We start from the raw sequence: 13,344 nt of genomic DNA, 5'->3' as shown, positions 1-13,344 counted from the left end.
AGAGTAATGTACTTAATAAGGTTTATCTGTAATATTTTTACATGAGAGAATGGTATTTGTAACTCATTAGAATTTTCTCATTATTATGGCAAGTAGAAGGAGTGAATAAAGATACAGGTTATAAGTGTGAGTCAAATATGAAGGGATAATATATATATATATATTTTTTTTTTAATGATGAAATTAAAGGTGAGAGATTAATGTATTGGGAGAAAGGGAAAGGGAGAAGTGGAATGATGCAAAAGATCTGTCATAAAAAAGAAGCAAGGAAAAGCTTTTACAGGGAGGGATAGAGTGGGAGAAGGAGTGGGAGTGAACCCTATTCTCATCAGAATTGTATCAAAGAGGAAATAACATGCATAATCAATATAGATATAGAAATCTATCTTGTCCTGTAGAAAAATAGAAGGGAAATAGGATATGGAAAGTGGGGGAAGATAATAAAAGAGAGGGCATATTGGGGGAAGGAGTGGTCAGTACCAAAACAGTTTTGAGGAGGGACACGGTGAAAGGAGATAGAAAATAAATAGAAAAGAAATATGTGATGTCTGGGTGATGTCTGGATCCTGTTTGTGGTGTTTAGCAATAGTAATTGTAAAAAAATTTTAAAGATATTTAATATATTAAAATGACCTATATGTACAAAAATATTCAAAACATCTTTTCTCAGGGCAAAAAACTGGAAATTGAGAGGATGCTCATCAATTGAGGAATGATTCAACAAACTGTGTTATGTGTTTGTGATGGAATATTGTTAATTCTGTGGGAAATGATAAGCAGGATGCTCCTAGTGGAAAAAAGAAACAAAACAGGAAAGTCCTTCATAAGCTGAAAGTGAAATCCTCTGTATACAAAATAGAGACAATATTCTGGCATGACCAGCTGTAAATGTTTGCTGTTCTTAGTAGTACAATCATCCAGAGCTATTCTGAAGGACTTATGATGAAAAACTGTATGCATACCCAGAAGGAAGTGGTGCTATCTGAATAGAGTTTGAAGTAATCTTTTTCTCTTCATCTCTTTTTTGTTTTTCAAACTTAAATTTTCTTGAGAATTTTTATTTTCATTTTTATTTTCATTAGTGTGGTAGAGCTATGTTTTTTTGTTTGTTTGTTTGTTTTTTTGTTTTGTTTTGTTTTTTATAACTTAAGTTTTATAGAAATGCACATGACTTCACATGTGTTTTCTTAATTATGGGTGGGGAAAAGGGAGAGAACCTAGAACTAAAAAAATTTTTAAACAAATGTAAAAAAAATTGTTTTGAATGCAACTGGGGAAAATATTAAATAAATAAATCAAATTTTAAAAAAGGAAAGAAAAATAGCAATCTGACTACATTTTCAAAATATCTGAAAAACAGAGTAATTGATAAATTATTTCCATTCTATTGTCATCCTATGATCTAGTCTGGATTTCAATTACTTTGTTATATGACCTTGAGGAAGTTATAAAACCTATTCTGAACCACAGTTCCATCATTTAAACTGTTTACTAGGTCATTGCCAGCTCTAAAATTATCTATCTATCCTGGATAAAATACATTGACTTCTACAAAACAAAAAGTCTAGGGTTTTAATGTGCATATTGAGAAAGCAAAAGCTAAATTTATGTTCCCATTTAGTCCATGATGATGTGCACTGCTTTGTTTGCTCAATAAGACTTTGTATTATGTAATATATTTTCCCTCTATCTATTCATTCATTGTAGCATTCAATGACATGTTCTAAATCAATTAACAAATATATTTAATTGTGTTTGTGTTTTCTTTTCATTTTAAATTGGTTTCTCACATTATCACAATGAAAAGTACTAATATGGATTGGAAGGAATCTTTTTATAACATATGTTATTGACTTTTTTGTAAAAACAAAATAAACAAACAAAAATAAAAGTGCCCATAGTTTCTAACCACTCAAAGGTTGGTCCCTACATAAGTGTACTCTAAAAAAAGCAAATAATTTGCTGTGATTAGGGAAATTGGTGGATGGATTTTAATTTCTAAAGGCAAACATAATACTTTGTAACTGAGGAGGGGCATGAATGAATGTAGAAATATGAACATGTAAATATAGGATGATATATTCAAGCCCAGCAATGTTTGTGTCCTACTTTCCTTCATCTGTAAAACTAGGGTAATAGTTGATCTTGAAGATCCTTTTAAGATCTAAACTTTTGTAATTACTCTTGGAATAGCCGGACAAGTCTTTAGGCACCAAACACATATTACTTTAGGGATACTTGAAAGGCCATCTGTATTTCCAAACATTTTCCTCAAAGAAATTCCCTCAATATGTCCATTGACTGTTGCTTAACTTTTTAGTTATGATTTTGTCCAATTCCAATGCAAATCTTTCCTCCCAGCAAAATAATATTCAAGTCAATTCCATAAATATTTAAGAAGTTAGGAAATTTGTAAGTCATTTAAGCTGTGGGGATATGAAGAGAAAGGAAAAGACTTCGCCTACTCTCAAGGGCCTTAGAATTTTTCATGTGGCCACATACAGCATATATAAGTATATATAACACAAACTGAGGAGCAAGAAACCAGTACAAATTGGAGTAGTCAGGGAATTCTTTACTGACGGGTTAGGACTGAGAATAAAGTTTTGGGGGACACTCATACTGGGAGGGAGAAAGATCATAGTTTTGTTTTGTTTTGTTTTGTTTTGTTTGCCAGAAACGGCCTTAGAGATTTCTGCATGCTAGTAGTGGATAGAATGGCTATAAATAACAGTCAAAAGGAAGGATTATTTTGATTCCTCTTGACTGAGGGCATCAGGGCATATCAGAGGAGGAGGAGTCAAATCTAAAGAAGTTGTACTGTAATATCTTCCAGAGAAATCCAGATTACCATGAGCACAAGAAAATGGGAAGACTAAAAAAATCATTTGTACCATGTTTTCTTCTCTTGCTAACCTCATTTAGTAGTGATCATCCACTCACATGACTTATTACTTACCCATATAATGCTAGCTATTCTAAAACCATCCTTTAATGATTTAATTTCACTGAAGATTATACAAGTAGGAAGTATTCTATTAGAAACTCTTCAGCTGGAAAGATCCATCCATCTTCATGGCAGAGTAATGTATTGTTTCTCTCTCATACATAGCTCCCTCCTAGATGATTGGAGGAAAATCATCACAAGAATGTTGGCCAGCAGATGGTGTTAATTTTTGTCTACAACAAACTAATAAAACCATCTATTAAAGCATGGACAGATTGTGGTCTTTATCAGTGGACAAAACACTGAAGAAAAAAATAAAGGGAGACAGCTAGATGGTGCAGTGGATAGAGCACCAACCCTGAAGTCAGGAGGATCTGAGTTCAAATCTGACTTCAGACACTTAACACTCCCTGGATGTGTGACCCTGGGCAAGTCACTTAACCCCAATTGTCTTACAAAGAAAGAAAGAAAGAAAGAAAGAAAGAAAGAAAGAAAGAAAGAAAGAAAGAAAGAAAGAAAGAAAGAAAGAAAGAAAGAAAGAATCCTGAAATTATTGAAGTGTATATCGCTTTGTAATTTGCAAAACATTTCTTTATGTTAGCCCTCTGAAATTCTTAATATATTTATCACTATGTTTTGAGTGTGAAAATCCTTAAATTTTTTTTTAATTTTTAATTTTTTAAAATTTTGGTACCAGTTTCAATTCAGCCTATTTCCTTGCCTCTTTTCTATGCTTGGTCACAGGGATAGATAACTTTATGACACCTATGCTATTAATTTAGAAGTATGTCAATGATCAACACAAGAAATGCCTCCAAAACTCATTCCTGACTATTGACACCTTGCTTCAAGGCTGATCAATAATGCTGCATCGTCCATGGTTTTTCCTTCTCTATGGGAAAAAAAAATAAAGAAACAACAACAATAGCAACAACAACCTTTTGTCCCTTTTGATTTCACAGTGGGATTTATTTCCCTTGGGCATTTATCACAACCTAATACATATAATATTTCTCTACATAAATTATCTCACCTAAATTGTAAGTACCTTGCAGATATGATATTTATTTATTATATGTGGCTTCTCAAAAGTCTTGTCTTGGTTCAATTCTAGCTATTTAACATTTTAAACCTCACTAAGACTTTTGAGATAGCTATATTTCTATATTTTCTACTCTCTGATGCAGCAATTTGCATATAGTGGATATTTAATATGTGTTTCATTAATAAATTATCTTCTTACACAAGTTATCACTGAATTTATTGTTTTACTTTAAATGTAGCAGATTATAGAAATGGTGACAAAGTGTGAAAAGATCATAAATAGGAGGAAGAAACATCTTTGGAGATCAACAATTCTTTATCTGAATAATAAATTTTAAAAATTCTGTGAAGGAACAGAAAGAAGCCATCAAAAAAAAAAAAGGTTCGATATTGTTTATGATGCTTTCATGAATCTCATGGGAGGAGTAATGTTAGGAAGGAGAAGTAGAAATTTTATTGACTTTTTGCTCCTCTTTCAGAAGGTTTTATACTCAGTGGAATTGCTTCTGCATTCTCATATTGCTGCTATTATTTTAATCAATAAAAGTGGATGCATTTCTTCCTATTTGAGGTTATAGTGTTGAGAAACAGGTCATAATCAATGGCAGTATTATTTTAATAGCTCTTATCATATTTCTTTCCCATAATAATCCAATGAAATAAGAAGCTTTATGACACATTGGTTTTTGGCAAATGATTTTCCTCACAACGATTCTATTAGGTAAATGGTCTCGCAAAAGTTTAATGAATCTACAATCTTAGAGATATGTGTATTCTTATAGAGGATGCCTGTTTATCCTTTCTGATCTTTGCACACTCATCTCCAAAATTCTTCATAGATGGTCTTCTCAATGTATTAGAAAAATTTCTCTTAATTACTATTTATGGGTACTAATAAAGAACATGCATTACTCCATTATTCTTCCCATTATTCTTTCCTATTCTCCATTATTCTTAAAAAATATTATTTAGAGCATTTTCTAATGGCATGCTCATAACTTTCATTGTGTAATTCTTTATTGAAAGGTGTTGTAGCCTGTCAATGATCCCTATAAGCACCTCCAGTCTATTTGAAGTTCAACTTTTGTACAATTCACTTCAAGTAGCCTTGCTTTCATAATCTCAAAAAATAATTTTAAACAAACAGCAAAATCTGTGTGTGTGTGTGTGTGTGTGTGAGAGAGAGAGAGAGAGAGAGAGAGAGAGAGAGAGAGAGAGAGAGAGAGAGAGAAGAAATGAGGGAAGGAGGAAGGGAAGGAGAGAGGACGGTATACAAATCCAGTTTAGTGAATTCCAAATCTAGTATCTTTCCTTTCTATAATATTACTATTGAGAACTAGACAGTTATCAATCTTGAACTGCAATCGAAGAATTCTTAATCTGTTAGCAAATAAAAAACATGTTGACTAGATTTTCACACTATTTTCTATTTTTTTTTGTTTTAGCAATTAAAAAAAACATAGCTTTCCCCTTTTTTTCCTTCAAAATAAATGTTTTATGTCTTTTCCTAATCATTTTTTGACCATATAGTAACTAATATTGAAAGAAAGAGCTAAGACTATAGATTTAGGTTATTAAAGTCATAAGAAACACTTTTTAAGGTAGAATTTTACATAGTAAGTCTGTTTTATAGCAATTCCATTCCTTATGCTTAGCAAATGGAATCTAGTAATGTTTCTGAATTATTAACCAACAAGTTTCATTTATAGCAGGAAGCAATTGAGGAAGATATTAACATGCAGGATGCTTGGAATACAAAATACTGTTCTTTAATTCATGGATAAATGAAAGAGGAAATAACATGTTGAACATTAAATTCTATCTTATAAAATGATTACAGTAGCATATATTATTCAGGTAATACATAACCCGGGTTCTTATTCAATCTTTTGTGCCCAGGCTTCCCCCAAAGCCTCTTTGAGGGTTTATTTATTCCAAGAGTGATTGGTACCTGTATGGTCAGAGGAAAGAAGGAACTCTATGTTAATTATATTTGCTTATTTGAGAAGAGTCTTTATAAATCTTTTTCAATAATATTCATGTTGAGAATATTTGATAAGTGAAACCATATCATGCTAACAAAAAACATTCACCTTCATTGTCTCTTTCTCTTCAAAGCTAAGAAATACTAATAAAATGTGATATCATGCTTTCAATTCTTCAAAGCACTTCCATGTTGATTATGTCATTCCATTCTCACACTCAGAAAAATTAGGTAAAACAACCCATTTGGTAGGCTGAAAGACAACTGAATCTGACCTGGGTTCAAATTCTTTCTCTCCTGCAATGCTATACAATTTCAGGAAAGTAACTTTACCACTCTGAGTCTGAATTTGATTTTCTGAAAAATGAAAAGTTCAAATTAGATGGGCTTTTAGGTCCATAGCAGTTTTCTAACTATATTTCTATTATAAGAATGATAGATCTTTAATGATATGTAGGTACAGAACTACCAAGCACAAATATTGACAAAGGTAAGAATCTAGAGAGACACAGTATTCTACAGCAAACAAGGAATCCTTGTCAGGAGATAGAATAGTTTTTTTCTCTTTTCTTCCCCTCCCTCCCTTTTCTCTATCTCTTTCTGTCTCTGCCTTTGTGTCTATCACTATCTCTATCTGTGTGTCTGTCTGTATCTCTCTGTCTCTGTCTCTGTCTCTGTCACACACATGCACTCACACACACACACACACACATGCACACAGTTATTTTAAAATGCTCCCTTAACACACCTCTGAAATGGAAAATTGTGTATATCTGAAAAGGAATTTTAATTTTTAGTAATGACATAATGAGATATTAAGATTTCACCCAGATCTTTAATTTAACAAGTATTTATTAAGCATCTACATGTGTAACCTTTTATACTAAGCAGGAACTGAAGTGAGAGCACCTGAATTTAAATCTTTTTTTTTTTTTTTTTTTTTTCCCCTAGCTATTCCCTGTGTAGGGTTAGACAAGTTATCGAACCTCTGAGTCTTAGTTTTCTCATGGATACAATTTTTGGGGGATAGCAGATGTATTAGATAATCTCTAAATAAGTATCCTTCCAGTTATAAAGCTATTATATATACCCATAGATTATGTTAATATTAAATTTACACAAACTTATTTTGAGGGGAAGGAAAGTATCACTAACAATCAGGAAAATTCTTAAGCTATTAAAAAAAATCTCAATTTAAAAAAATATGAAAATCCTAAAAGAAAGCAACAACATACAATGCCTAGTCACTATACTTGTAGAGATTTGACCTCCTATTCTTTTAGTGTTAATTATTTGCTCCTCTGTGCTAAATTATAAAATTATTCTTATCCTTCCTCTGCAGGCAGAATTCACAGCCATGCGGGACCAGTACATGAGAGGTGGAGAGGGCTTCATTATATGCTACTCTGTCACTGATCGACAATCCTTCCAGGAAGCTGCTGGGTTTAAAGAGCTCATTTATCAGGTCCGCCACACCTATGACATTCCTTTGGTGCTAGTGGGGAACAAAATTGATCTGGAGCAGGCCCGGCAAGTAAGTGCCAATTGAATCAGTTAGTGTTCTTTCCGTAGACTATTTCAAAACATGTCTGGTTACCATAGCATCCAAGGTCAATTTTAAAAGATCATTGTGTGTGTGTGTGTGTGTGTGTGTGTGTGTGTGTGTGTGTGTGTGTGTGTACAAAGTACGAATTTATGAGTAAAGTATCTTCTTGAAATTGTTCTATTGAAAATCACCCTAGAACTATACCATGATACCTAGTCATAATGAATATAGTCAAACTTCTCTGTTCTCATTTCTTCCACAAGAATTAATAAGCCAAGGATGGGTCAGTTATTAGGTATCAGGTAGGATCAGATAGACTTGTGGTAGAGATTTTTCTGACTGAAGTTTGCTTTAGCCAGTTTTCAGAATCACTTTATGAAGTCTAATCGGTACAGATTTTATAACCATAGGTAATATCTTCATAGCTATGAAGATTGAAATAGGAAATTCATTAGCTCTTGCTCCACATGAAGAAACCAATGTAAGGAACGTCTATCAGTGGAAAAAGTGACCTTGATGTAACCCTATAACCATATATATGTGTGTGTATATATATATATATGTATATGTATATGTATATGTATATGTATATGCATATGTATATGTATATGTATATGTATATGTATATGTATATGTATATGTATATGTATATATGTATATGTATATATGTATATGTATATGTATATGTATATATGTATATGAATGTATATATATGTGTGTGTGTGTATATATATATATATTTGGTTCACTTTATATAGTCAGTCAATAAACATTTTTAAACATTTTATTGCTATATGCTAAGCAGGGTGTTAAGCATTGAGGATATGAATAAAAATAAAGTTAAGTCTTGCCTATAAGGAATTTAAATCTGATAATGAAAGACAACCCCCCAAAAACAAAGCTGTTAAAGTGATTGTTGAAAGTACTCTGTACATATGTGTCATGGAAAGCTGGTAGGGAAATGGGAGAAAATCTCTGCTGTGTCCCCTTTTGAAACGGATACCCTAGAGCTCAAAGTCCAGAATATCCAATCAGAGGGGCAGACTATTCTGATGAGATGTACTAGTAGACTTAATCTTATATATATATATATATATATATATATATATATATATATATATATATATATATATATATATATATATATATAAAATTTACTTATATAATAAAATTTTCCAAAGATGATATATCTTGAGAATTTGGGGTTTAGGAAGTTCCAAAGAGGTCTATTGTTTCTGCAAAGCTACATGTTAACTAACATTTCATTGAATTTGTTTTTTATTTTGATTTATGTAATACTAGTAGTTCTGTGTGTCACTTTGGAGAGAGTAAATTGGCCAATATTAAGCCTTTTCTTCCCTCCTTGAGTTCTTGGGTTTCACTAAGCCATACACTACAAAAGGAATTAGTTTCTCTCTTTTCTTTTAAATCTTAAGGGGAATGTAATGCCATCCCTAGTCCTTGTGCTCTCCTCTGCTGCTTTATCAAGTCTAGAATAAACTTTTGATTGCATTCAAAATAGGCTAGAGTCTACAATAGGGAAAACTTTTAACATTTAGGCAGAGATTGAATTATCTTCCCTAATTTGAATTTCTTTTTATTTCTAAATAATCTTTAATCTCTTGATGTTTGAGGCAAAACATGTATATATATATGCATGTACATAAATTCACTTTACATATCTAATGTGATAGGCACAACTATTATGTTGAATATAGTTTGAATATATTGAACTATAACTTGAATATTCTGTTCTGAAATACCTATAGGGTCTTTTTTCATCTGCTATTTATTTTTCTCAAAATTTTTTCAATTCAACTTATAAGATTTCTCTTATTCATTTTAACCTGTGTCACAGGCTGTGTTTCTTTCCTCAAGAAACTCCAGTGTTTAACTCCGTTTCATCTTTTAGTTCACAGATCCAAACATTCCAAATTGCTCCCTCTTTGAACACTAAATCCTAATATGCAAGTCAATACTCAAGGTCTTATTACATTTAGATCATTTTTTTTAAATCATTTTTTTTTTCATATTGATTTTCAGCTGAATTGGATTCCAAATGTATAGTTTTATGTTTCTATAGTTAATTACCCTTCCAAAAATAAACAAAAGGAGCATAAACATTGCTAAATATTGGGAACTATGGTGGAAAACAATTTTGTTTCAGGATGAATATGGTAAAGCAGGTGATACCCTCTTTTATACATTTGAATTTTCATATACTATCAATCTCCCTTATGCTTGGAAAGTATATATCATATTGGAATACTCAGATATTTCTTTGGTATTTGTGTATGTGTTTATGTATATATGTATGTATGTATGTATGAACCAGCACAGATATATAATATATGCATATACATATGCATGTATGTAAATTGTTATATTATTCTGAGGGTAGTCAGATTAAGAGCTCCATTTTATACATACACTTATAATGTATCCAAAACTTTTTAAAAATATCTCCTAAGTTTAGTATGTTATCTTTCTTCTAATTTGCTAATTTCTTTATAGCACTAATAGTGTGATGTAGTTTCTAGGCATCTAAGTGTTTTATTAGACTTTCCAATTAAGTATGAATCCATGAAAGAGAGAGAAAGTTGGGGGAGTTAGAGCATTTACACCTTACTCAGAATTTAATATTTCATTTCCCCGCTTACATATAAAAATATTATTAATAGTTCTTTTTTTTATTTTTAAACTTTAAGTTCCAAATGATCTTTATACCTCCTGCTCTTCCCACTGAGATAGCCAACAATTTTATGCAGTCATACAAAACACATTTCCATATAACCCATGTTATAAAAGAAAACAAAAATTTTAAAAATTAGTAAAGCTTTTGTTTGCTTTTTGGTTTTGTTATTTGTTTTTAAGAATTCTTTGATCTACATTTAGGTATCATTAGTTCTTTTTCTGGGAGGTGGATAGCAATTTTCATAAGTCCTTTGGAATTGTCTTCTATCATTGCATTTTTAAAAAATTATTATTGTTTTATTAATTTTATAATTGTAATTTTTGACAGTACATATGCATGAGTATTTTTTTACAACATTATCCCTTGTATTCATTTTTCCAAATTTTCTCCTCCCTCCCTCTACTCCCTCCCCTAGATGACAGGCAATCCCATACATATTAAATGTGTTATAGTATATCCTAGATACAATATAAGTGTATAAAATCAATTTTCTTGTTACACGGTAAGAATTGGATTCCAAAGGTATAAGTAACCTGGGTAGAAAGACAGTAGTGCTAACAATTTACATTCACTTCCCAGTGTTCCTTCTCTGGGCGTAACTGTTTCTGTCCATCACTGATCAACTGGAAGTGAATTAGATCTTCTCTATGTTGAAGATATCCACTTCCATCAGAATACATCCTCATATAGTATTGTTGTTGAAGTGTATGATGATCTTCTGGTTCTGCTCATTTCACTCAGCATCAGTTCATGTAAGTCTCTCCAAACCTCTCTGTATTCATCCTGCTGGTCATTTCTTATAGAGCAATAATATTCAATAATCTTCATATACCACAATTTACCCAACCATTCTCCAATTGATGCAGATCCATTCATTTTCCAGTTTCTAGCCACTACAAAAAGGGCTGCCACAAACATTTTGGCACATACAGCTCCCTTTCCCATCTTTAGTATTTCTGCTGGATCAAAGGATATGCACTTTTGATAACTTTTTGGCCATAGTTCCAAATTGCTCTCCAGAATGGCTGAATTCTTTCACAACTCTTCCAACAATGCATTAGTGTCCCAGTTTTCCCACATCCCCTCCAACATTCATCATTATCTTTTCCTGTCATCTTAGCCAATGTGACAACTGTGTGGTGGTATCTCAGAGTTGTCTTAATTTGCATTTCTCTGATCAGTAGTGATTTGGAACACTCTTTCATATGAGTGGATATAGTTTCAATTTCATTATCTGAAAAGTGTTCATATCCTTTGACCATTTATCAATTGGAGAATGGTTCTCTATATATTTTGGAAATGAGGCCTTTATCAGAACCTGTAACTGTAAAAATATTTTCCCAATTTGTTACTTCCCTTCTAATCTTGTTTGCATTAGTTTTGTTTATATAAAAGTTTTTTAATTTGATATAATCAAACTCTTCTATTTTGTGATCAATAATGATCTCTAGTTCTCCTTTTGTCATAAATTCCTTCATGCTCCACAGGTCTGAGAGGTAGACTATCCTCTGTTCCTTTAATCTATTTATGATCTCATTCTTTATGCCCAAATCCTGGACCAATTTTGATCTTATCTTGGTATATGGTGTTAAGTGAGGATCTATCATTGCATTGTTGAGAATAGCTAAGTCATTCTCAATATTCAATATTACTGTTGTTGTGTACACTGTTTTTGTTCTTCTCACTGTACTTTACATCATTTCATGTTATTTTTTCCAAGTATTTTATTTTTTTATTGTTATTATTTTCTGAGAACCTCCTACATTTCTTATAAAGCACACATACATGATTTTATAAACTGCTGGGCATAGTTCCAAATTGCTCTTTAGAGCACTCATATGAAAGAGTGTTCCAAATCACTACTGATCAGAGAAATGCAAATTAAGACAACTCTGAGATACCACCACACAGCTGTCACATTGGCTAAGATGACAGGAAAAGATAATGATGAATGTTGGAGGGGATGTGGGAAAACTGGGACACTAATGCATTGTTGGAAGAGTTGTGAAAGAATTCAGCCATTCTGGAGAGCAATTTGGAACTATGGCCAAAAAGTTATCAAAAGTGCATATCCTTTGATCCAGCAGAAATACTAAAGATGGGAAAGGGAGCTGTATGTGCCAAAATGTTTGTGGCAGCCCTTTTTGTAGTGGCTAGAAACTGGAAAATGAATGGATCTGCATCAACTCCACTGACAATGTCTCAGTTCTTCCAACTTTCTCAACATTTGCCATATTCCTCTTCTGAAATATTAGCCAATCTGAGAGGTGTGAGGTGGTACCTCTAAGTAGATTTAATTTGCATTTCTCTAATCAGTAAAAATTTAGAGCATTTATTCTAATCATTACAGATAGCTTTCATTATTACTCTGTCTAAAAATTAACTGTTCAGATCATTTAACCCTTTATTATTTGGGCAATGGTTTTTATTCTTCATAAATTTGACTCCGTTCTCTGTACATTTGAGAAATAAGTAATTTTTCAGAATAAAAACTTGCTGTAACTTTTTTGAGTTATGATTTCTAATTATGTATTATTGCATTTTGTTCTATTTCTCTCTCTTCCACTTATCCTACTCTTCCTCTGTTCATTCACCCTTCTTAGCCTTCAAAAAAGTGTTTTGTTTCTGGCTACTGCCTCCTCCAATCCATTCTCCCTACTTATCATGCTACCTCTCCACTTCCCCTTTTTCCTCCTATTTTCCTGTTAGGTAATATAGACCTCCATATCCAAATATATGTGCATATTGTTTGTTCTTTTGAACCAATTCCAATAAGAGTAATATGCAAATTTTTTTTCTCCAACTCCCCAATTTCTTCTCTTTCATGCCTTTTGTTACTGAAATAATATACCCCATGCTACCTCTCTCTTCCTTCTTCTTCCCCTTTATTCCTCTTTTTCACCCTTTAATTTTATTTTTTAGATATAATCTCATCATATTAAGCTCACATGTATTTGTATATGTGCCAATGTATATGTAATCCTAACTTAACCAATAAGTATAAAGTTCTGAAGAGTTATGATGATTATTTTCCCATGTAGATAATGAAATATTTTAATCTTATTGAATCTTTTATGATTTCTTTTTCCTGTTTACCTTTATAATGTTTTGTTTGATTCTTATTTTTG

The 13,344-nt window shown here is 32.0% G+C and overlaps 1 protein-coding gene across 2 annotated transcripts in view; it reads left to right on the top strand.

The window, feature by feature from the left end:
* The window catches only part of RIT2 (Ras like without CAAX 2), a 669,143-nt gene that overhangs the window by 287,332 nt on the left and 368,467 nt on the right, over positions 1-13,344 (top strand). For both annotated transcript variants that reach the window (XM_074286067.1, XM_074286057.1), the window contains exon 4: positions 7,318-7,509. In XM_074286067.1, coding sequence (XP_074142168.1) covers positions 7,318-7,509 — 192 coding nt within the window. The remainder of the gene's footprint in view (positions 1-7,317; positions 7,510-13,344) is intronic.

The sequence above is a fragment of the Sminthopsis crassicaudata genome, chromosome 1 (genome assembly GCF_048593235.1).
Source record: "Sminthopsis crassicaudata isolate SCR6 chromosome 1, ASM4859323v1, whole genome shotgun sequence".
NCBI lineage: Eukaryota > Metazoa > Chordata > Mammalia > Dasyuromorphia > Dasyuridae > Sminthopsis > Sminthopsis crassicaudata.
This window is presented reverse-complemented; position numbering and strand designations above follow the sequence as displayed.